The sequence below is a fragment of the Babylonia areolata genome, chromosome 15 (genome assembly GCF_041734735.1).
Source record: "Babylonia areolata isolate BAREFJ2019XMU chromosome 15, ASM4173473v1, whole genome shotgun sequence".
Taxonomy (NCBI): Eukaryota; Metazoa; Mollusca; class Gastropoda; order Neogastropoda; family Buccinidae; genus Babylonia; species Babylonia areolata.
In genome coordinates, this window is record NC_134890.1 from 6,450,942 (window position 1) to 6,477,176 (window position 26,235).

General features: G+C 42.0%; 1 protein-coding gene across 3 annotated transcripts in view; it reads right to left on the reverse strand.

The window, feature by feature from the left end:
- Positions 1-26,235, reverse strand: part of LOC143290398 (protein SPO16 homolog) — a 94,195-nt gene that overhangs the window by 17,472 nt on the left and 50,488 nt on the right. For all 3 annotated transcript variants that reach the window (XM_076599798.1, XM_076599799.1, XM_076599800.1), the window contains one exon: positions 16,800-16,901. In XM_076599798.1, the coding sequence (XP_076455913.1) occupies positions 16,800-16,901 (102 nt within the window). The remainder of the gene's footprint in view (positions 1-16,799; positions 16,902-26,235) is intronic.

A 26,235-nucleotide genomic window follows, 5' to 3' on the forward strand; every position in this document is an offset into this window, starting at 1 on the left:
AATTTATTTCCTTGGTCAGCCAATTCCATGAAGGCATGCAGGCTCGAGTCCAGGACAAAGGCGAAACATCTGCTCCTTTTGCTGTCACAAATGGTGTCAAGCAAGGCTGCGTCCTGGCTCCAACGCTGTTCAGCCTCATGTTCTCTGCAATGCTTACTGATGCCTTCAGAGATGGCGATGTTGGAATCGGCCTAAAGTACCGAACAGATGGTAAGTTGTTTAACCTCAGAAGGCTTCAAGCAAAAACGAAGATCATGACAGACATCATCAGAGACTTTTTGTTTGCTGATGATTGTGCCCTCAACGCTGGATCTGAAGCTGACATGCAACTCAGCATTGACAAGTTTGCCACTGCCAGCAGGAACTTCGGCCTTACCATCAGCACGAGGAAAACTGAAGTTCTCCATCAGCCAGCCCCAGGGAAACCCTACGTTGAGCCCAACATCACAGTCAATGGTCAGAGACTCAGTGCGGTGGAGCGGTTCACATACCTTGGCAGCACACTGTCACGAAATGCGACCATCGACGATGAAGTGAACGTCAGGATTGCAAGAGCAAGCGCAACTTTTGGTAGACTCAGTGCAAATGTCTGGAACAGAAGAGGCATTAGTCTTGAGACCAAGCTAAAGGTCTACAGAGCAGTAGTTCTCCCCACACTACTGTACGCCTGCGAAACTTGGACAGTGTACCAACGACATGCCAAGAAGCTGAACCACTTCCACACAACATGCCTCAGGAAGCTACTGAACATCAAGTGGCAAGACAAGACCCCAGACACAGAGGTGCTCGCAAAAGCCACCCTTCCCAGCATCTTCACCATCCTGATGCAGTGCCAGCTTCGCTGGGCTGGACAAGTGGCGCGCATGCCAGACCATCGGCTGCCCAAAAGGCTTTTCTATGGCGAGCTGCAACAAGGGAAGAGATCACACGGAGGTCAGAAGAAGCGCTTCAGAGATACTCGGAAAGTCTCTCTGAAAGCGTTTGATATCAACCCTGACTCCTGGGAGGAATCTGCAGTGGACCGTGACAAATGGCATGCTGCTGTGCACAAAGGCGCCAAGTTGTGCGAGGCCAACAGGACTGCTGCAGCTGTTCAGAAGAGGCAGGCCAGAAAGTCACGGGCAAACAAGCTCCCTGACAATGGTATGCCTGTCTTTGTCTGCCCCAACTGTCAGCGAACATTTCGTGCGCAGATTGGACTATTCAGCCATCTGCGCATTCACAGATAGATTCATGAGCATCCTCCCCCCCACCCCACCACCACCCTCCCCCCATCCCCCAGCTGGATGACAACGATGGTCATCATCGATCTCGATGGACACACACCAACCACACATCCGATGACATGCAAGTGGGATTTTCATATCAAGAAAACGTCCCCCACCCCTACCACCAAACTCTTATCATCCCTTCTGTTCCATTGCCCTTTGATGTCTCGTGAGATTGATGAATAAATCAACGCCCAACAACCCCACCTCAACACTTATTCAGAGCCATAAGTCTCTGCTACAGATCTCCTTTACAATTTCTGTGATATGGCCTGGTGTCCTAAAGGTAGATGCAAGCAGGCAGCAATCGGTCTGGTGCTGTGATTGGAATGTACTGGTCACTTTTGTAACTTTTGTTATGAGATTGTGCCAGCCAGTCATATATCTCATCATGTATGTTGTTGGATCAGTCGTTTACAGTCAAAATCAGTTACCTGGAAGAAGAGGACCTTAACTGGCTGATGGGTAAAATCAGATTTACATGTTTTTAAACTTCTGAGGACTGTGAGTTAAACATTCATTTTTTGTGCTTTTGCTTTATAGTATCATAGCAAATATGATTTGAAACGAGGAGAATGCTCTTGCTGTATTTCCCACATTGTAAAATGTCTGTTTCGGTAGTTACAATAGCATGTTATACGCAGTTACCACGACCTAATAAAATGTATATTGTTGTTCAGGCATTAGAAAAACCTTCCAGGCCTAATTATGGATTTGCTGGTCAAGGCCATCACTTCTTGCTGGGGCCTTACTGCAGATTTATTTAATCTGACGTGCGGCTGACAGACTTTAAACAACGCAAATCAGTTAGATTCCTGGTAATCCAAGTGTTTATGAATGAAGCTAATATAGATCTAGTGCAGCACAGTATTTGTGGGAATTGTCCCTTGTAGTACGATAAACAAACACAGCAGTCACCGTAATGGAGTCAGGTGCGTGTAGTGACCTAATTTCAAGACTAAATTTAGCCATTTGAAGAAAGTACTGGTAGGTCTATGTGCCTCAAAATGTTCAGATAGCATCACAGTACATACGTGCAACATATATTTTAATTCACTGACTCCGTTGTCTCTGGCTACAAATTTTATATGTCTTCAAAACATTTTGAGTTACGGGTATGCCGGTCAAGGACATCTGGTTATACTGTGACCAGATTACATGTTTAGTACTAAATCTATTCAGCAAAGTGTCTGAAACGAATCATATACATAACACAACAACACACTGATCGTTTGAAAATCAAAAGTGATGGTCAAAGGAAAGAACGTTTAGAACTGCAGTTACAGTGATGCGGCCGGTGCATGAAGGGTAACCTACTTTCATAGCTATTTGTAGCCAAACGAGGAAAGTGTCAAGATGCCTATTGCCTCCCTATGTTCATATAGAGTCACAGTTCATGTGTGCAACAGGTCATGCTTTCACTTCACAACCTAAATGTTGGGATTCGTTGAGAATTGCTTTGAGCCGCTTAGCAGATGATGTTTTCGAAGACGCCATATTTGTTGCGTCGATTTGATGAACACATAGGTCCTTCGATTAATTTTTGTGAGTCACACACACCACAGAATGAAACAACATCAATTAAAATGTTCTACAGAAAGCCTGAACTTTCAATTAAAAAAAAAAAAAAATCGAACTTGAGTCGGAAACTTGGCTAAATCCGAAGAATCGATGGGGACCCAGCTAAAGTCGCAACTTACTGAGGGTGGCCAGTAAAACCGTTGAAAATTGACTACATTCACACGCTATCTTGATTCAGAAGGGGAGATGATTAATGCCTGTTCACTACTTATTTCCATTAATTACTTAAGCAAACCGGAGTTTCCCCGTTTTCGTTGCTTTCAGCAATGCAACTGAAATAGGGCAAAAGAGTGCAGTATTTTTGACTCACTTGTGTGAACAAAGTGAGCCTATGTTTTAACCCGGTGTTCGGTTGTCTGTGTGTGTGTGTGTGTGTGTGTCCGTGGTAAACTTTAACATTGCCATTTTCTCTGCAAATACTACGTCAGTTGACACCAAATTTGGCATAAAAATAGGAAAAATTGAGTTCTTTCCAGTCATCTTGTTTAAAACAATATTGCACCTCTGGGATGGGCACAAAAAATAATTTTAAAAAAAGAAGCCAAATTATATGCAAACCGAATTTACTGTAATATTTATATATTTTTATTCTCTAAACTTGGCACTTTGATCTGATATTCTGACACAACAAGAGCAGTCATTGTTATCATTTTTTGTTCAAACAGGAACTTCTTTTCCTAAGCATGGAAGTTATATTTCTGGTGCATGTCTTTGCTGCTGATAGTAATTAATGCTAGGGGGGTTAGTTTGCTTTAAACTGATCTTTTTCATGTTAAACATTACATTTTGAAATTATACTCAATACATAAAAAGCTTGTGTGTTTTACTCTCAGTGTACAGGGCTTTCACTATGTTCATTCGCCCAAGTGGTCTTTTTCGGAAAATACTAAAATCAATACTACGAGTGGACTTTATAGATCTATTGGCTGAGCCCTGAAGGTCATGGGCAAAAATCAATTGGGTACACATATTTATACATATTCAAAGCGCGTGCTCATATTCCTTGCAAACGGAAGGACGCCATTTTGTTTCAAGTTGTTGACCTGCCCGTTCAATACACGATAACATGTGATGGAAAGTTAGAGAAGGAGACCATTAAATATTTATTCAGAGAAAGATTTGTGAACGCATCATCACTTACTGGATTATGCCCCAAACTGCCATAAAAATATCAACAAAATCAGTCAGAACTCGCAGTTAAAAATAATAAACCATGACAGTTAATACCCTTGATGAAACGTAAAAATTTCCAGTCTTGACTTTTCTCAAAATGAAGTCCTTTTCACTTCATACGACGTTTAGAAGTACTTGTACTTGGGCCTACATGTTATTAGTTTAACAAAATACTCAATTTTCATATCAACTTTAAAACTGTAAAATTAGAATGAACATAAAAGAGAAATTGAATCGACCGTGTCATACATTCCCGGCGGGTGTAACTAAACTTGTACATCTATCTAGATCCAGAGAAAACGGCTAAATGTTGCAGTGTGATTGCGGCGATAGCCACGTCTCCTTTACCGCGGACTTAAAAAGAATTTTTAATTGTCCTTAAAGATTTTTTGAATGCCCAAGATACACCAGAATAATGATTTAAACAGCGTTCTCACTACGAATACCGAATACCGCAATCAGTTTATCGCATTTAAAAAAGCATGTTTAAATGTTACATTTTTGAACGTCAGTTAAGGAGCCAGGATAGTGTATTGGGTAAGACAGTTTCTTCTCACCCGAACACACAGGGTTCGAATCTGCCGTCAGGACTTTTCTTTTTTCTTTCTTTCTTTTTTTTTTTTTAACCTGAAGCTTTATAATAACAAATACAGAACACATTTTAAAGATTAGATTTTTTTTTCTTTTTGAAAGTGTATCACAAGTGAGTCTTGAAGGCCTTGCCTCTTTTGTTCTACATGGTTTTGACAGGCATGCACATGACAACATTGAAAATACTCCAGTTCCAGGGTGTTTTGTGCAAAGATACTTACTGTAACACTATGGTTAAGTTTGCCAGTGATACTACTCTAGAATGGTTGATTACGAACAGTGACAAGTCAAAATACAGGGAAGAAGAACTAGAACTTGTCAGCCGGTGTAATCAATACAACTTGTATACTCAATGTATCAAAAACAAAAGAAATAATTTCAGATTTCATGAAGACCGAGTCCGACCCCTTTCCACTCTTTATTAAAGACAATCAAGTTGAGATCATTAGTGAATTTAATTTTCTCAGACTGATATATCATTTTTAACGATTTGAAATGGGAGAAAAATATAGGGAAAATATTCAGCAATCATAACAGCATCTGTACTTTCTTCAGGACCTCAGGAAATTTAGTCACAAAAAATAAAATCATGGCGGTGTTATAGTATGCCAGCAGTGTCATCTACACCCGCCCCCTCCCCTTCCCATCCCTCAATCACCCCCGCCACCCTTCTTATCTCCCATTTTGCTCCGTCCAGTCCAAAGTCTAGCCTTTGAGGTCGCGCGGAATCTGTCATTCACATAGCGTCACTAAAAGAAGCAAAGACTGGTTATTTCAGTTCAACTAGTTGGGGGAGTGAGTGTTGTAGCTTGCATTAGTGTGCACAGTATGTTGTGGGAAGGGATAAAACCAGTCAGCACAGCCAGTTCTTAGCTGTCTCCCAGAAGAACTGAACACTGACACAGGCTGACTGACTGATTGATGATGTGAAGTGCAAGGAAATCCTTGTTGGGCTGTGAGTACATGACTTGAAATGGTTTTTCGCTATGTTGATAACTTAGTTTTGTTGGGAACAATGTTTTGTGTCAGTGAAGAGCCAGTGTAAGTTGATCTTGTGGCTCGTGGAAAGAAGGGTTAATGTGAGAAAGTTACCCACTGAGTGAGAGAAGGACTAGCCACCCCCCTTGTATTTTGTTAGATATCTTGTTCTGTATTTTTTTATGTATTACTTATTTGTTTTGTATATAAGTTGATGTCGGTTAAATGTGAAATGGACAGATTTGCAGATTAATACTGTCAGTGTGTGTTGAGGATACTTCAAGTGTGTGTGCACATTGGGGTAACAACAAGTGTTGTGGAACACGTTTGATTTGTTGGTAGTTGTGATAACATGTGTAGTTGCGCTATGTGTCAGTGGTTTACTTTGTTCAGACAAAGTGGGAAAGCACATTGTAATGTGGTTAATGAGTTGGTTCACAATGAGAGCACTGAGGGTCAGTGCCATGTTGTTGCACATTGCTGTTTACCAGAGATGTGTTGGTAGCAATGCATTCCCATACATTTATTTATGTCAGTGGGATACCTTGTGAAGACAAAGAGGAGATTTGTTTGGTAATGATAACACACAGTTTTATTGAATGATGGGTAACATGAGTTGAACACAGGGTTGTACTGGTCAGTCATAGGTATGGTGCACAGTATGGTATATCACTGTTGGTGGCAGGTAAGCTTGATGAAGCTTGTATTACCTCACAGATTTATGTGTGAGAGGGGTGCATACTGGTGGACATCTGATGAAAGGTACTGAGAAGGTATAGGCCTTTCATGTCAGTAATGTCCAGGTATTTTGAGATTTTCTGACCAGGTGTGCTGCTTGTAGATGCTGCTTTAGGCGTGGAGTGAAGTTTTTGCTGTGTGCTGCTTGTAGGAAGTACTTGCAGTAGGCAGTGTGTGCTGCTTTATGTAGGGCTGTGTGTTGCTTTTGCTAAGTAGGGTGAACTGCTCAGTGTGTGTTGTATTGTTTAGTAAAAGTAAACACTATAAAATCCACTCCATGTGGCCCTGCTATTAGTATGAAGAGAGAGAGAGAGTGAGTGAGTGCAAGTGATCAAGCATATGCAACATCAGTCGATATATCCCTGTCTGCTCTCCTCTCTCTTGGAATAGATTGAACCACACACTTCTGAACAGCAGTTTTTACAGCTGATTTCTACCAAACTTTCACTGAAAGTGTACTAACTTTGGCTATTACTGTTTGATATGGAAACATTTCTAAGGCAGAAATCACAGCTCTGAACAGATTTGTAAGAACTGCCACCAAGATTATTGGGCTGACCTACCATATCTGGACGACATATACCATAAGCGACTACTCAGAAAAGCAAATTCAATCAGCCAGGACGATTCACATCCAGCTTTTGGGATTTTGATAGGCTCCTCTACAGTTGTCTGTACAAAACCAATCGCTTCGCAAATTGCTGTTTTCCCAAAGCAGTCTCTAAAACAAACCCAATATGTTGAAACTGAATTGTGCACTCAGCAACCATTTACCTGACGACGTAGTCATCAGACCCCTCCGTATGCAATGTGTAATGTGCAGCTTATTTACACACGTGTATATGTGTGTGTGAGAGAGAGAGAGAGAGAGAGAGAGAGAGAGAGTATGTGTGCATGTGAGTGCACATTTACACATACTTCTACTGATATTTCATGTGTCTAAAATTCTATATCTGTGTATATGATTTTTGATTTATGTGTGAACCTTTTCATGCACTATCCCCAAATATTCCTTGTGACCCCGGTATATTTGGTAATAAATACAGTATCAGTATCAGTAGCTCAAGGAGGCGTCACTGTGTTCGGACAAATCCATATATGCTATACCACATCTGCCAAGCAGATGTCTGACCAGCAGCGTAACCCAACGCGCTTAGTCAGGCCTTGAGAAAAATAAACAAAAACAAAACAAAAAAATTATATTTTAATGATAATGGGTGTAAGCATCATAGGATAAGGTAACATCCATGTCTGGATTGAAGTGAACCAGAAGGTTGGCTGAAAAAAGCATTTCCTTCACCTTCTTGAAAGCTTGGTCCAGCTGAATTCTCCATCTGAAATCAACACCTTTGCAAAGAAGATTGTTCAGTGGAGATAACACTGTTGACAACCAAGGCAAGAACTTCCATTAGAAGTTAATGAAACCGAGGAATGACTTCAACTCAACTGCCTTTTTGGGGAGTTTAGATATCCTGAACAGCCTTCACTTTCTCAGGTGTGGGCTGGACTCCTTTGGCGTTGATCCAGTGACCTAGGTATGTGACTTCAGGTAGCATAAATTCACATTTCTCCCTCTTCAACTGGAAACCTTCAGCTTCAAGTCTAGGACTTTCCGCAGGTGGAGAGTGTGGTCTTCAACGGTGCTGCCAGTGACCAGGATATCATCTTGAAGCACTGCGTTCTGTGGAATGCGCTGCAACAAGCAGTCCATTGTTCGTTGGAAGATGGCTGGTGCAGCTGAGACTCCAAAGGGCAAACGAGTGTATATGAAAAGGCCCTTCTGTGTATTGATGGTGGTCAATTCTTTGGATTCTTCCGCAAGTGGTAACTGTTGGTATGCATGCTTCAGATCAAATTTGGGGAAAGATTTTCCTCCAGCAACTTGTTGAACAGGTCTTCAACTCAAGGCAAGGGGTACACGTCTGCCTTTGCTACCGTGTTCAATGTTACTTGTCACCACACAAACGCAGAGTTCCATCAGGTTTTAAAACTGGGACCACTGGTGCTGCCCAAGTTGAGTGTTTCACTGGTTCAATAATGCCTTGGTCTTCAAGCCTCTGAATCTCAGCCTCAACCCTGCCTCTGAGTGCATGGGACACCGTTCTGGCTTTGTAGAATTTTGGTTTGCAGTTATCTTCAATGTGAAGAGTGACTGGACGTGACTTAATATGACCCAATTCATCCTTGAACAGGTTGGGAAACTGGTCACATTCTGACAGCCCAGAAGGTGGTTTCATGATTACTTGATTCACTAGAATTGCTGCTTCCATGTCTAATCCCCGGATCCAGTTTCTGCCCAGTAGATTTGGACCACCACCACTGGCCACAATAAGAGGTAGCATTGCAGACTTACCTTGATGGGAAACTTGAACATGCACCAAAATCTGTTGTACAGTATACGTTCTGTTTTCTGTCACATCTAGTCAATGAAATGTCCCTACCCCATGTATCGTCAAAAAGTCTATCGTTGATGAGGGTAACTGAGGCTCCACTAAGTGTCAATTTCTAAGACCACATGTGTATATGGCTTATTTCCTCTCTTATCAGCGTACATCACCACTTCTACCTCCTCATGATTTTCTTAAATGAACAACTGGGCTGAATGTCCAGCTTTATTCCTTGAACGACAGACAGCTGCTAAGTGTCCAACTTTCTTGCAGTGATTCCAATTGTAGTTCTTGAAATGACAGCTTACAGCGAAAAGAGCTTTACCACAGCAGTAACACTTGGTGTTCTGGGTTTACTCATCACTGGTTTTGCTTTTCTTTGGACTTTGTTCACAACGGGTGCAAATGGTAGTTCAGCAGAGCACTCATGGTGAAGAGCTGCAGAGTGGCTTGCACCTGCTTCCATAGCAACGGCGATTTCTACGGCCTTTGAAAAGGTGAGATCTTTCTCAGATAACAACTTCGTCTGAGTTGTGGCGTCAGAAAAGCCACAGTCAAATCTAAGTACATCTTGCAAAAACTCTCCAAAGTCACATGTGAATGCCAATCGTCTCAGTTCTGCTGCAAAGTCGCTCATTCTGCTTTCTCTTGTGAAATTTGAACCTTTCACATATGATAAGTGGTTTGGGTGACACATGTGCCTTGAGAATAGCAACAAGGTCGTCGGATTTCTTTGGTGGTGCGTCAGGTGAGCACAGTGATCAAAGCAGTGAATATTTGACACCAATAACTGACAAAAACACACTCTTCTGTTTATCATCAGCAATGTCGTTTGCTTCAAAGTACGCAGTAAGGCGTTCAATATAACAATCAAAATTTTCTACAGCAGGATTGAACTCTTCAAATTTGTGTGTGCAATTCTGAAAACAAAACAAAAAATCATTGTGGATTTCACTCCAGCAAAGTTTATATTATGATAGGAGAAAAAAACAAACAAAACTTGTCACAGTGGAGCGTCACTGTCTCTTTCTAGCATGAACAAACAAGTGCATATTTCTCCAAGAACTATCTTGTGAGAACTATTGCATTGAAAGCAGACAGTAATGTATTTTGATACTTCCCTGATGGCTATACAATTTTAAGACTTTTTGACATGAGCTGTGCCATTACTGACCACTGCTGGCTACAACCTAAAACGTTTCAGAACGCAGCATTTTATGCCTATGCAATATTAAGTGGGTTATTTTTATTACCTAGTTTGACTATTCACTAATCAGCAGTGATCACTATTAAAAATGTGCAGCTTGTTTTATGCTAACATCTGTCCACATCTGGCTAAGCGCATTGGGTTACACTGCTGGTCAGGCATCTGCTTGGTAGATGTGGTGTAGCGTATATGGATCTGTCCGAACGCAGTGACGCCTCCTTGAGCTACTGATACTGATGCTTTCCACATCATGAGAACTTCTTGAGGAATATCAACACCTTTTCTCCCATTTTGACCACTAATGACCAAAGTGTATGTATGAGGAATTATAAACCTGTGGAATACAGACCTGGAGTACAGAAACTTGTGGGAACATAAATATGGGGGGTACAGACCTGGGAGAACATGGACCAGTGGGAACATAAACATGGGGGAGGGGGGAACTTAGACCTGGAGGAACTCAGACCTGGGGGAATATTCTTCTTTTTCTTCTTTCGTGGGCTGCAACACCCACGCCGTTCACTTATATGTACACGAGTGGGCTTTTACGTGTATGACCGTTTTTACCCCGCCATGCAGGCAGCCATACTCCATTTTCGGGGGTATGCATGCTAGGTATGTTCTTGTTTCCGTAACCCACCGAATGCTGACATGGATTACAGGATCTTTAACATGCGTATTTGGTCTTTTGTTTCATATACACACAAAGGGGGAGCAGGTACAAGCAGGTCTGCACATATGTTGACCTGGGAGATCGAAAAAATCTCCACTCTTTACCCACCAGGCGCCATTACCGAGATTCGAATCTGGGACCCTCAGATTGAAAGTCCACGTTTTAACCACTCGGCTACTGCGCCCGTCTTGGAGGAATATAAATATGAAATTCCCATGTGTCTGTGGGCGGAGATTCTCCACTGAGCATGGCATGAAGATCCACAGGACCAAAAAGGGTTGTACGAAGAATCTGATGAATGCTTAGCAGCGCACTGTACCAGCAGATAAGACGTCGGAAAACCAAGGGCAGGACTCAAACCACAGTGCCAAGGACATCCACGCTGATAATTCAGACGAATCATTTGTACAAGATCTTGAAGTCAAACGCCTGAATCTAAACTTGTCACCTACAAGTACAAAAACGGAAGGGGAAGAGCTGGACCTTAAAATTGTCTGAAAACTTGATGCACTGATAGGAAATTGTGTGCACAACCTGTCGGGAAACCTTTGGAATGAAAGAACCAAAGACAAGAACACCTCAAAAATCTAGGCAACAACGAGAAATGGACAACATCCGAAATGCAAAAAGAAAGCTCCAGAAAAGGAAGAAGACTGCTTCAGAATTTGAGAAGCAGGGCCTACAAAAACTTTGGAAAGACCTGAAAGCAAAGCACAGTGCCCACAGTAAAGCAGAATCAGCAAGGAGAAAAAGGAACAAAAAGAAATAGACACAAAACAACTTCTTCCGAGGCCCCTTTCAATTTGCCAGGAAACCGTTCGAGCAACCCAAATCAGGGACACTCACAGTGGACAAAGAAACACTTGAACAGCATCTCAGGAAAACGTATTCCGATCCGCAAAGCAGGAAACCACTAGATCGCAAGGGTTTGGTTCATCCCAGGAAACCAGAGAAGAAATACCAAACCTGCTGTGCAAAAATGTCCTGAAGTCCTTGAGTGGCTCCACATAGTGATAAGATCAGCATGGAGGAACCTGAAGATCAGCGACAAGTGGATGATAGCTGATGGCGTATACATCCCGAAAGAGCAGAATTCAAGTACCATCAGCCAGTTCAGACCAAAATCGCTCCTGAATGTTGAAAGAAAAATCTTCTCTGTCATGGCTGCAAGACTGGCAAAATACCTCACAGAAAATGAGTACCTGGATGTGTCAGTCCAGAAAGGTGGCATCAAAGGAGTTCCTGGTTGTGTAGAACATGCCACAATGATGTGATCCAGAGAGCAAAGGCAGGGAAAAAGAACCTAGACGTGGTATGGCTGGATCTGGCAAATGCGTACAGGACAATTCCTCATGAGATGATCCAACTGGTTCTCGAGATGCACCATGTACCAATGAACATCTGGAAGATACTGAGGAAGTACTTCCATGGCTTCTCAGTGTGGTTCACCACCAAGGAATACACAACAGATTGGATCAATCTGGAAGTGGGCATAGCCATGGGCTGTGCAATTTGTCCAATCCTGTCCGTGCTGGCAATGGAAGTGATCTTGAAGGCCTCAATGAAGGGAACGGATCGAGCCGACCTTGCTAACGCATACCAGATACCTCCTTTGAAAACCTTCATGGATGACACAACAGTCCTTTCAACAAAGAGGATGACACCCGGGAAATACTGAAGTGGTTAGACGAGCTAGTTGCCTCAGCCAGGATGAACTTCAAACCAAAGAAATCACGGAGCCTCTCACTGCGTAAAGGAAAGGTAGCTGAAATGGTCACATTCACCGTAGCCAACCAAGCCATTCCAACGGTGTCATATGAACCGGTCAAGAGCCTTGGAAGATGGTATGATGAGTCCCTGAAAGATACAAAAAGAGGAAAGGAAACCAAGCATATAGCAGAAGAAGGCCTGCATATCATAGACCAGTGTGGTCTTACTGGCAAATACAAAGTGTGGTGCCTACAGTCTATGCTACAGTCTGGCCTCTCCTGATATATGGTAACAGCTGTAGCACAGTTGAGTCAATCTGGACAAGATCAACAAGTACACACGCAAATGGCTTGGTGTCCCACCTGGTCTCACTGACGTGGCACTGAACTGTCGCCAAGCAAAGCTGAGGCTACCTCTGAAATCCCTTGTCAAAGAATACAAGGTAGGGAAGGCAAGACTTCTCAGCATGATCGAAGACTCAAGAGACAGTATTGTGAGATCCAGCCAACCCAAGCTGAAGACTGGCAGAAAATGGAAAGTCAGGAAGGCAGTCACTGCAGTGAAAGAAAGTCTTCAGATGAAGGAAATACTAGGACACACCCAAACCAACAGACAGGGCCTGGAATCGACAAAGATGGAATGGTGGTCCAAGGCAAAGGGGGAAGGAAAAAGAGACATGATCATACAGGAGATCAAGAAGGAAAAGGATGATAAAAGAGTCCTGAAGGCAGTCCAGCAAGGCTAGCAGGGGCAGTGGACAACATGGAGAAATGCACTCCAAAGGAGCCTCAGCTGGAGCAACATGTGGAACATGGCCCCTCTGAGGATCAGCTTCATCATAAGATCTGTGTACGACCTCCTTCCCTCGAATACAACTTTTGAAATGGGGGAAAGCAGATGACCCTGCGTGCCCACTCTGCCATGGCAAACAAACAGTGGAACATGTCCTCAGCTCATGCAATGCTGCGTTGAACCAAAGACGGTACACATGGAGGCACAACCAAGTGCTAAAAGAAATTGCACACGTGGTGAGCACTGTCCAAGGAGCACTCATACCAACAGAAGTTCCTGTAGAGTTCTGCTCTGCAGAAGGCAACAAAGTCTGGCCAGGAACAGCTTAACATCCAAAGCATGGAAACGTGGGCTGTTTGATGGTGCCGGAGATTGGGAATGGACAGTTGACCTACCAGAGGGGAAGAAACACCCAGAAATCATCAGCAAGAGCAGCATGAGACCTGACACAGTACTCCACTCCAAGGCAATGAAACAAGCGATTCTTATTGAGCTCACTGTGCCAAACGAAAGCAGAATACAGGAAGCCCACATCTACAAGACCGAGAAGTATACTAGTCTAGCCAGCAGTCTGATAGAAGCTGGCTTCCAAGCCGAAGTCCTCGCCATAGAGATTGGTGCAAGAGGGTTTGTGAGCGCATCTCCCCGCAGCCTCATGAAACAGCTGTCAATTTCTGGCAAAGACAGGACAAGGGCTCTCAAGGCAATGGCAGCAACAGCAGAAAAGAGTTCCAGCTGGATCTGATCGAGGAGGGATGAATTAAATTTCCCTACTCAAACTATTTGTATGATATCTCAGTGGTTAAAACGTCTGCCAGAAAAGGTGACTTAGTCCTGAAGTGGCGACCGCCCTGGAGGCACGGGTTCAGCCTGCTGAGGACCAGGGGAAAAAAATCTTGGGTAACACAAACATAGGGGAACTTCGACATGGGGGAACACAGTGATTTAGGCACGCTCTTATTCTCACAACTCCTTCAGCATCTGTGTTACTCATTTTCGCTTTATTTCAGTACCACTGTAGATGTGTAACAAGGCTGTTTTTTTTCCGTTATCAACATCAAAAACAAAAACAAAATCCGTTCCTGCTTTCTGGACATTCTGCATTGCAAATTTTATCTTTACCTTTTGTTGTCTCACATATACTGTTTTTGTTTTCCTTATTCCGTTTGAATGTTGTTGTTGTTTTTTGTTGTTGTTGTTTGTTTGTTGTTGTTTTTTTTTTTTTGGGGGGGGGGGGGGTCATCCAAATAAATATCTGGAAATAACTGGTCAACTGGAACTTGAATGCTTTTAGAAAAAGAATCATAAATAAAAACAGTAATGAAACTGATGTTGACTAGCCTACTAGTTGAGTGCCTGTAAGACGTCAGCTGAAGTCCTACAAAAAGTATTGCCATAGTGCCGGAAAGACGTCCTATTATGTTCCAATTTTTCCTTCATTGAAGTTTGGTTCAATTCACATAAACAGACTCTGAACAGTTTGTTTGATGTGTCTGGATTATAAAAAAAAAAACCCAAAAAACTATTGAAATGAACATACATTAGGTAGAAGACCACTTTCTACTCGATAATAATTTGCTAACTTACCACGTGATATGCGCGTGGAAAAGGGGGTTGCATCATGTGCATAAAAAGGCATTGAAAACTATGTCCAGTAAAGCAAATAGTCACAGTCAGCAGAATTACACAATTCTGATAGCTCTGCTTGTGATTATGGACAGCTTTCGCGATGGAGAAGAATATATCTTGTCTGATAATTGGTTTGAAAACGAAGGTGATTGACAACGACAGTGATGAAACTGACAGCCCATTTGATGGTAATTCAGTCCGTCAATCAGAATACGTGCAGCAAGCGTTGGAAGAAGGGGAAGAGAGGAAGAGGAGTGATGTAAGACGATAGGTCGAATGCCAGCCAGAGGTCATCAAGGGGGCATGGCTTTTGGGAAGAGTGTACTCACATTTCAATACTGACTGAAGGAATTCGACAACCGCCAATGCTCCACGATTTTCACGAAACGCTGGGGTTGAACCTGCACTGGGCGTGAAATATGTGCTTTTTGTTTTTAACGCTCCCACCTCCCCCTCCTGAATCAGCTGGATGATTTGTTTAAAAGAGGTGGCAAGCCGGATGCACAGCAGACACTTTAATCAGCCCATGCGCAACTTGAAGAACTTCACCCTTTCACTTGCAAACGCTCTTTACTGTCAAAATGCTTGCCAGCTCAGTTTCAGAAACCATGATTGACCTTTTACGTTGACTTTACCCACCATGCCATTGTTGGAACAGTGATTTACTTTCATGTCTGCACGAGCTGTGATTTGTTTTTATAAACTTATAGCCTGTTTTAATTTCTTCTACAGGTATAATATATCAGGCATGCTATTTCTAGCTGTATTTGTTTCTTTTCTTTATGGATGTCATTATATAGAGGTGGAACTAGACTTTTTTGTTACACAAAAATTATTATCTTGACTTTACATACCTGAACAACCTAATTGGGGAAAAAAGCCTGGAAGCAGAATCTACACTCATTTTCCTTCATAAAAACGCCCATAGCTTTTGTGTATCACCCATAGCTTTTGTGCTAGAATTTTTTGTGGTTTATTACCCCCGAATCCTCAAAATTCCCTGGCAAGGGGACAGCATTTACATACATATATATATATATATATACATATATATATATATATATATATATATATATATTAATATGCTGGCACTGAACTGGCTAGGAAATAAAACAACACGTCAAGGACACTAAAATGTAAGCTAAGCTAAACACATTTGGTACAATCACTCAAAAGCATTTACGAAGACAATTATGCATTACAACAGATTAGTGGAATGCCTAGACTAGATCTATGCTGCCTACAGCATGGAGGTAAGTGCAGAGAAGACCAAACTGATGACCAACAGCAACAGCACTGGATTCAGAGTCAGCAATCATAAACAGGACAAACTGTCCGCAGCTTCAAGTAGCATAAATTTCAAGTCCTAGATTGCACAAACAACAACAGCACTGGAAAAAGTGAAGACCATTTGAAGTGCAAAAACCTTGCATTTGGCTCAAAGATGCACTCCTTGGTCATCTCAACATCACTGTATGTTTGTGAGTCATGGATATTGACAACTGACGTGGAGAAGAGCATATAGGCCTCAGAGATGAAATGCTTCTGTAAACTCAACATCTACAGAGATCTCATCACCAATAAAGATGTGAGAAACAAGAGTCATGCCAACCACATGATCCTATGAAGATTTCCTACCCACAGTGAAGAGATGCAAACTGAAGTGGAATGGGTATGTCTCGTGATCAGCGGTGCCTAGACAGTCCTAGAAGACATAGTCCAAGGAAGAGAGGAAGACAGAAAAAAGAGATGGAAGGATGACATTCCAGAATGACCAGGCTGGAGACTGAGTGACGACCTGAGAGAGATGAGGAGCAGAGAGAAATGGAGAACTGGTTGCCAGGTTATCAGTAGTTCCCATGTTGTCAGACAGAATAGAATGAAGACCATTATACAATGGGCATATGGCAAAGGTGTATGAAGATAGATGTGTTTATGTATGTGCATGTCTCTCTCTCTCTCTCTCTCTCTCTGTGTGAGTGCGCTCGCGCGCGCATAGAATGTGGTGAACGCATTTGAGAAAGAAAGTGGTGGAGGAGATGATCATGATGATTTCAGGGAACATTACTCACCGTGTCTGAATTTCTGTAAGCAGGCTGAAGGTCTTGTTGCACATGTCATGGGACACCAGGACCAGGTAGCTGTGACCATGAACATCCACAAACTTGCCCAGACTGTCACACACACACACACACACACACACACACACACACACACACACATGTGCCCACACACACAAGCACACTTACATATGCATGCACACACACTGTGCGTGATCCCCCCACGCCCCACCCACTTGCACACGCACACACGCGCGCACGCGACACACACACATGTATGCACAAACAACATATAAAACAGTGAATACTTTCACACATTCACAGTACATTTTTTGCACACAATTTATATAGTGACATATATATGCACAATATTGTTTTTGATTGTGCGTGCTTGTTTGTTTCATGTGTATGTTGTTGAGGTGTGTGTGGGGAGAGAGGGGGTGAGGATGAGACTTATTTTTAACTTGTGTAAATCAAGTTGTCTATTCTTTGAGCATTGTGATGAATGTGATTTGTTTTTTAGTCTTGTGGTATGGTTTTCAGTATCGTGATACTGGTGTCAAGTCTCATGATATGAAATTGCATCATTAGGGTAATGTGATGTTTGCTATGTGTGTGTTTGTTTGTTTGTTTGTTTGTTTGTTTTCTTTTTTAGTGTAAAGTTGAGCATATGATTTACGGTTACTCTTTGATTTAATGTCTGCGCAGGGTCATGTATGTAATTTGCCATTTTAGTATTTAAATGAATTGTTTGTAAATCAATATCTGTCTTGTACAGTGGGACTTTGCATGTTTTACAAGAAAAGACGCTATATAAATGAAAATATCATTACTGTTGTTTTTGCGATCTGTTATTTTCGCTTTCATGTTTTTGTTTTTTTTGTTTTGTTTTGTTTTTGTTTTTGTTTTCCTTTTCTGAGAGGAGAGGGCAGTGGATGTTAGTTTTTTTAGATGTATACTTCATAAAATATAAGATTACTGAATATTGAATGGATCCATACATTATATTGCTTTTTATGTTTTCAAAGCTACTGGAAAAATACTAGTCAAGAACACAATTTTCAACACATTTTTCTAGAATAATGTGCAAAAAAATTAAAAATAGTATCCGAGTAAGTAGAAGTTATCAATACACAAGTACAAGTAAATGATATAATTCTAAAGAATAGAAATCAAAGCAATGGAATGTATTGTATTTCTCTTTTTTTTTTTTTTTTTCTTTTTTTGTCACAACAGATTTCTCTGTGAAATTCGGGCTGCTCTCCCCATGGAGAGGGCATCGTAACAATGAGAGCGCCACCTATTTTTTGCATTTTTGCCTGCGTGCAGTTTTATTTGTTTTGTCCTATCGAAGTGTATTTTCTACAGAATTTTGCCAGGGACAACCCTTTTGTTGCCGTGGGTTCTTTTATATGCACTAAGTGCATGCTGCACACGGGACCTTGGTTTATCATCTCATCCGAGTGACTAAATGAGCACTAAACAAATATTTGTTTTAGGAATTAGTCTTTCTAAATATTTTGGTCTGGCACCAGCTGAACCACTTGACCGCCAACACTTTTTGAGGTCAGCAGTATTCCATATGCCGATGAAAAAAAAAAGATGTGTGAATACCATGCACACTTAAACTTAAATTAAACTAATGTAGCTTATCTATTTGTGGGAATTTATAGATTAAATCATACCAACAAATGCAAAATAAGTAAAACAAAGGGGCTCACTTTGTGATTTGTTGAGCATTTATCAAAATTATTACATGTTTATGATATTTTGTTAGTATTTCAGCAAACAAACTCACAACAAGTAAAAAAAAAAAAATAAATAAAAAATAAAAAAAGGAACAATAAGCCTCGGTCTCATCTTCATCAGATTTTTCTTCTAAATCATTGTACAAATTTTCTTCACCATCGTCCACATCATTTCCTCGAACATTGAAAAGGGCTACTAGTCTGAGACAATCACTGCGTCATCATTTTGAAGAAAACTCATTTCAGTCCTTTGAAGAAAAAACTATTTCACCAGAACTGTATGACCCAGCAGGTTGGAAAAAGGAAGAAAATCACTTTTATGAACATTCCCTGAGCCTGTAGACATCAGTCTGTGATTCCCCACCTTCTAAAATAGACACAAATATTTGATGTGATACTTTTATTAATTTAAAAGAAATAGTTATCACAGAAAAGCTCCATGAGCTTAATCAATCTGACATATGAAACAGCTGAGGGGTAAATTCTCCTGTGCTCATCTTGTGCTATATATTCTATGTGAAATTTCAGTACTCCTGTCCATATGGGCCAAATGGCATGAAAAGACTGAAATAAAATAATTGTTATTGTTCTCTCCCTCTCTCTCTGTGTGTGTGTGTGTGTGTGTGTGTGTGTGTGTGTGTGTGTGTGTGTGACTGAATCTATAATTTGTACTTTGCATAAAAAATGGAGGTATGGATGATCTAAACAATTATAGGGGTATAACTTTGAGTAATGTTTCCAGCAAAGTATATAGTTCAATTATTAATTCCCGACTTCACAAATCGGATGATGAAATTGATATAATTGGGGAATACCAATCTGGTTTCAAACAAAGTTGTTCATCTGTAGACAACATCTTCGCTCTTTTTTTTTTTTTTTTTTTTTTTTTTTTGCTGCAGTTCAAAAGCATTTAGTTAATAACAGAAAATTATGTGTAGCATTTATAGACTTCGAAGAAGCTTTTGATTCTATATCAAGAAAACTTTTACGGCGTGTACTTCATAAAAATGGAACAAAAGGTCAACTGCACAGTTGTATAAGAAGCATGTATAACAATGTAAAGGCAAGGATAAGACGTGGAGCTGACTTGACAGATTTAATAACATGTGTAAAAGGAGTAAAGGAAGGAGATGTATGCAGCCCAGCTTTGTTTTCTTTGTTTATTAACGATTTAGCTTTCGAAATCATTGAAAATGGGAAACATGGTGTCACGTTTTCTCCAGATCTTGTTGAACTATTTATCCTATTGTTTGCAGATGATATTGTTATTGTCAGAAACAGCTATTGGTTTGCAAAATCAGTTGAACTGTTTGTATAGAGCCACTAGAGATCTTGGGTTGAGAGTTCATATGAACAAAAGCAATATATTAGAAAAGGGGGTTATTTAGATTCATGGGAGAGATGGGTTTATGGTAATACAGAAATAAAAGTTCTTAAGAGTTAAAAATACTAAGGCATATATTTTTCAACGAAGCTCAGTTTTCATGCAGCTTGTGATGACCTGACAGGCAAGGCTAAAAAAAGGCATTATTGGGAGTCCCGAGAACGTTATTTAGATTAGAAGGTAATTCGCCCGAAATATTTTAAAAACTTTTTAATGCCCATGTTCAGCCCACAGTACAGCATAGATCCGAAATATGGGGTTTGGATAAAGCAGCGTATGATACTGAAAAAGTACATACTTGTGGTCTTAAAAAATTGTCAAGTGTAGATATCAGAACGCCGAATGATTTGCTTTATGGTGAACTGGATAGTTATCCCCTATATCTAAACTCCGATGAGTGCTTTATCAGGTTCTGTTTGAAATCAACTCAAATGGAGATCCGTTTCAGTTTCAGTAGCTCAAGGAGGCGTCACTGCGTTCGGACAAATCCATATACGCTACACCATATCTGCCAAGCAGATGCCTGACCAGCGGCGTAGCCCAACGTGCTTAGTCAGGACTTGGAAAAAAAAAGAAAACAAAAGGTGAATAAATAATAGATAAGCATACATAAATATGTAAATAAATAGATAAATAAATAAATAATAATTATGATATGAAAAAGGTAGAAATATTTATAATAATAATAATAATAATAATAAATAAATAAGACAACAATGATGATAAATAAGCAAATAAATGTAAAACATGAAGACACACATACACCCACACATGCATAACAGATATGCACCAAACATGCAGTTTCACAGATATGAAAGAACAGTCAAATACACATAAACGTACATGAGCCCCAACACACACACACACACATTACCCTTTACACACACACAGATGAACACTTACTTGTACAAGCACACACACATACGCCCATATCCCCCCCCCCCCCCCCCCCCCCCCCCCCCCCACACACACACACACATATATACAAAGATATATATATACACATCCGCACGTTCCAATATCCCGCTGCTCCCACAGTGTAGGCATGCATACACCCATATACCTCATCCTCTACCCCCCTCCCCCCGGCACCCCCACTTCCCCTCACACACATACACACAAACATACGCACGTGCACAGAACTCTCCTGACACTTGTTTACACTTACACCCTTGCGCATGCACAAACGCACTCAAACACACAGACCCACACATACACACAAACACACATACACACACGCACAGAGGCTGCCACTGATTGGCCGCAAGAGGGATGGGAAAAGATCTCTGATGCCAAGAACGTGGCGTCTAGTGTGTTGCTCAGTCTATTGTATTTGGAAAAGCCCACAGAGACTCTGTTCCGTTTTGAAGAAATCTGCGCAATGTTGGTTTGGAAATGATGCCGATATTTGTTTGATTTGCAAAGCATTGCACTCTACCTTTCATGTTAGACTTACGGCCGCTCCCTCTCTCTGCTTTTATTTCTTTGAGGCGATCAATGGTGTGATGGCCTTGTTCCTGTTCTTTTTGATATTCTTTGACTTTTCTGAGGATTTCCGATTTTCCTAGATGTAGGCCGCTCGTTGGTGTTGCGTTACCAGCAAGTCTGTCAGCTCGCTCATTTCCCTGAACACCTGCATGTCCCGGGCAGTATGACCATGTGAGTTTTTTAATCTGAAAGTTGCACATTCCCTTATGCCACTCTGGGCTTCCCATTCCGTTTTCAATTTTCTGTATGAGGTTCATTGAGTCGGTTAGAATCATGGCATGTTGGTTTCCGCGCGTATGGATAGTCCCTGGAGGGCATGTGTCACAGCTTCAACTTCCATCGTTAGGCTGGAGGTTGTGACTTTGTAGGCAGCATTCTCTTCCCTAATTGTTTTTCCATTTTGTTTCGCAGTGAATCCCCAACCGGACTGGTCTTTGGTGACTGAGCCATCTGTGTATATGATGATGTCCTCTTCTTTACTGTTTTCTTCTATGAGTAGCTTCACTTCCGCACCAGTTTTGCCCTCTGGCCATTCCTGACAATGTCTTCCTAGAGTGGGTGAAATGGCTGTGTTGAATAGATGGTTGAGGTTTTCGGGGTTTTTCTCCCATTCTTTTGTTTCTTTCAGGTCTTGTGGTCGGCATACTAGCTGGATTGTGTCTTCTGCTTGCCCCATCCATGATCTTCCTCGTCCTAGACGGCTGCCTTTTGGTTATTTGACTGCGTCATGCAGTGGGTTATGAGGGTTTTCTAATGCTTTGAAGTAGGTCTTGACCTGTTCTAACTTGTTTCTGGCCTGCACTGAAGGAAGGTCAAGCAGAAATCGCATGGTTTCTGTGGGCGTGTCTTTTGTTGTTCCAAGGATCAGCCTCATGGCTTCATTTTGAACTCTTTCTAATTTTAGGAGGTTGCTTTAAGATGGTGTTGTTAGCCCAAGTCCGTAGTCGATCACACTGAGGACGAGTGATTGGTATAGCAGGAAGAGGTGGCGTTGTTCAATACCTTTGGTTGCCATTGCTTTTAAGACTGAAAGGCCCTTTTTGCATTTGAGAACAGTGTTTTCCGTATGTTTTCTGAAGGTCAGCATCCTGTCGAAGTGTATTCCTAGGTAGCATAGGCATTCAGTTTTCTCGATCTGAGTCCCATCGAATGACACAGGTGGTGGTGATTTGCTCGCGGTTCTATTGTTGAGGGTGCACAGCAACGTTTGGGCTTTCGCTGGATTGATGGAAGATCCTGTGTCTTTGCACCATTGAGCAATATTGTTCAGTTGTTTCTGGATGGCTTTAATTCTTTCCTGAGCATCTTTCGAAGTTTTGAAGACCAGGCCATCATCCGCAAGAGTAAGCACCCGAGCTATTCCATTGTTGTTTAAGTCTGCAAGGCCCTTCATGTAGACATTGTAGAGGACAGGAGAGAGCGGAGACCCTTGTGGTAGTCCCATGGATAGTTTAGAAGGTGCAGACATCCAATCTCCGAGGCGTAGGACGACGGTTCTTTCCTGCTGCTATCCATCTTGTCAGTGTCAAACTTACTCCATACCTTATTGTAGGCATCTTCAAGGTCGATTGCTACTGCAAGTGTTTCTTCTTTTCTTTGAAATCCTTCATACATCTCATATGCAAAAGCAGCTGCATTTTCCCATGTGGACTTGCCTGTTCTGTAACCACCTTGATTTGAAGGGAGAATGTGCCTGTGTTCAAGATCCCTTGCAAGTTTCCTGGCTATCATGCGTTCCATGAGCTTTCCAGCAATGTTTTGCATGGTTAGGATCCGGTAGCCGCTTACCTGACGATGGTCCTTTCCTGGTTTTGGTATGGGTTTTAAGAAGCTGTGTGTCCAGTCCTCCGGCACATGTCCTTTGTGGAAACTGTTTTGATATAGATTGAAAAGTTTGCTTCTGTCTTCTTCCGATAGCTCCTTGATGTCCGAGTAGCGAACTTTGTCTGGGCCAGGAGCCGATTCTTTCTTGCATTTAGCTATTGCTTCGTTTAGATCATCTATTGTCAAGTCATCATCGGGTCCAGTCTGCATAAAGGTTTGGTTTAACTCAACATATTTCTTTTTCTCATCTAAGTTTCTTTGATCGCTCTGTTGTATGAAACGTTTGAGCAGGGCGGATCCTTTTTCTTCGTTTGTCTTAAGCTTGGTTCCGTCAGTGTCTAACATGTCTGGGGTTGTTGTTGTGCACGTTTTCCCTTCCATGCGACGATAGAATTGCCAGAACTCTGTCAATGTTGTGTCATAACTGAGTGCCTCGCAAAACTGTTTCCACTTGTCATTTTTGGCCTCTTGAACAGTGACTTCAAACTGTTTAGTTTTTTCTTTCATTTTGTTTCAATGTCTTCGTCCAGAGATGGTTTTCTTCTTTCTTTTTGTCAAAGTTTGACAGCCACATGTTTTTCTTTCCAGGGCTCTCTCTGTGTCGGTATTCCACCATGGAGGCTGAATAGTTTGCATCCTGTTCGGTTCCGTTCTTTTGTTTCTTCTGTGTCTTAATTTTTCGATGACGGTTGTCTCTTTGGTTTCATACTGAAATGGATCACGCAGTTTCATACATGGTTTATCTGACAGTTTCTGTAGACTGAAAACTACCAGCTTTTCAGAACTAGATCTTAATGTTCTGTGCGGTTCATATGTTTCCAACATAGAGAAGAGATACAATGGAAAAGACTTGTCAAAATGTTTGAAGGTGAGTGTTGCTAACTTATAGTGAAAGCGGGACTCGATCGGAAGCCAGTGTAACCGCTTCAGCAGAGGTGTAACATGACCAGACTCCTTCACATCATTGAAGAGAACTGGGGAGAGCAGCGGGACACCACAGCCCTTGCCGATACTTTCTTCAACAGGCAGCAGTAGCCCAAGGAGACAGTGGCAGAATACATGTCCCATCTTCAATACCTGTGGACCAAGGTCAACAAGGCTGAAGATGGGATTATCCAGGTGCCAATGACCATCCTCTGCGATGTCTTCGCCTGAGGCCTCCAGCCAGCTGCCCTCAAGTGCGATGTCAGGTGCTACATCCGAGACCACCCTGACACCACCTTCCAGGCGGCGAAGAAGGAGGACTGTGACGCCACCGACACCTCCCCAAGTGTAGGTGACATGACTGTTGCCCGCCTACAGTTTCAGCTGGCAACATTTACTGCTGAGGTCACTAGCCATAAACAACAACAGCAGGAGTCCCCCATGCCAGCACACCACCCACATCCTCCAGGCCCTTCACTCATCCTCGCCGCTGTGCCACTGACCCCAGACCCTCCACACTGTCTGGTGTGAGAGGTCCCGCCACACTGAGGCTCAGTGTCACCACAAGCGGCAGTACCTGAAGAAGGCCAGGTGACAGAAGGCTGACCACCCAACTCCAGTGGTAGTCAACAACTAGTGTGTTGCCACCAAACATGCTGGGCAATCTGGGTCCACACCAACGGTTCCAGCCCCAAGCCAGTGACACAAGAGGTGCAGGCGCAGGTGCAGATGACGACAGAGGCGCCACAGCACCACGCCTGATGCTGTCGTCCCACAGATATTCCCACCTGTAGTCTGCCCCATGCAACAGAGGTGCAACCAACCACCACCTGCTGTCACGCCTACTGACCTGTCCACACTGCATCGCCAGGACAAAGGGTCTGACTCAGACACTGACAGTGGTGTGCAGCTGGTCAGGCCCATGCCTAGACCCAGGACATCAATCCTGCTAGTCACACCAGAGCCGCCTCCACTACCAGCTCCTACACCAAGAAGGTCCCTACGACTGACCTCCAGAACTATCTAAACTGTAATGTAGGACTGAAGAAATATTTTGCAGCAAAGACAGTTACAATATATTATTAATGTTTTGTTTTTCATTCTTGCCTTGCCTGTGACCTATCATTGTCATATGGCCTGAGCAATGCTTTCTGTCTTCATGTCATTTCTACAAAATTCATGTTTTATGGGGTTTTTTTAATTTCCATTCTTCCTAACTTGTGATCAAACTTGTCACATGGTTTTAGCAATGCAAAGTATGTCTGTGAACATGCAAAAATAATTCATGTCACTATAAGCTATGCTATTGTACAAGTATACTACTCTACATGTATATCTGACAGTGTTGATACATAGACTGATGGGCACAGAACTGAATGCTTTCCAACTTCGTATTTCATTAACCTAATTGGGACCCCTTCTCTACATATATCAACTGTTCAAAGTTATTAAGTATGATGCTGTCACTTCAAATTTCATTTTGCTATCTTGTATCAGGCCAATTATATCCCTTTACCGGCTCACTTATTCTTGTTTGATGCTCAGCTAAGTCTAAGTTTAAATTAACAACCGCAGACAATGGGTTTCAAAAAATGGGGGGAGATGCAACCAAGCAGTCAGCTGGCTATGATAACTATAGTTCAACTCACAGCACATGCCGTGAAGTGGATGACAGTTTTACTACAGTGACGGTGTCCAACCACTGACCTGTTGAGGTAACTTGTGTGGCGTAATGCTATTCAAATTCGAATTGAAAAGAAACTGTTAGGTGTACAGCCAGTCACCTTCTGAGGTGCCGCTCTCAAGCACACACCGAGTGTCGCACAAAGTCCAGGCCTAACATTCTACTGCACCGTCTTCTTATCTTCTTCCTATCTTTTCTTCTTGTTTCTTCATATTGTAAGAAAATAATCGAAAAACCCTTTTTGTTACTGGCCTCTTTATGCCCCTGGCCAGTGCAAGGGGCTTTCTATCCTTCCACTCTTTTTATCCTGTCTAATTCAGTAAATCTTTTGTTGTTGTTGTTGATGTTGTTGTTGGCTTCCGTCTGTCTCGAGAGACAGTGGAACTCTGCGCCTGG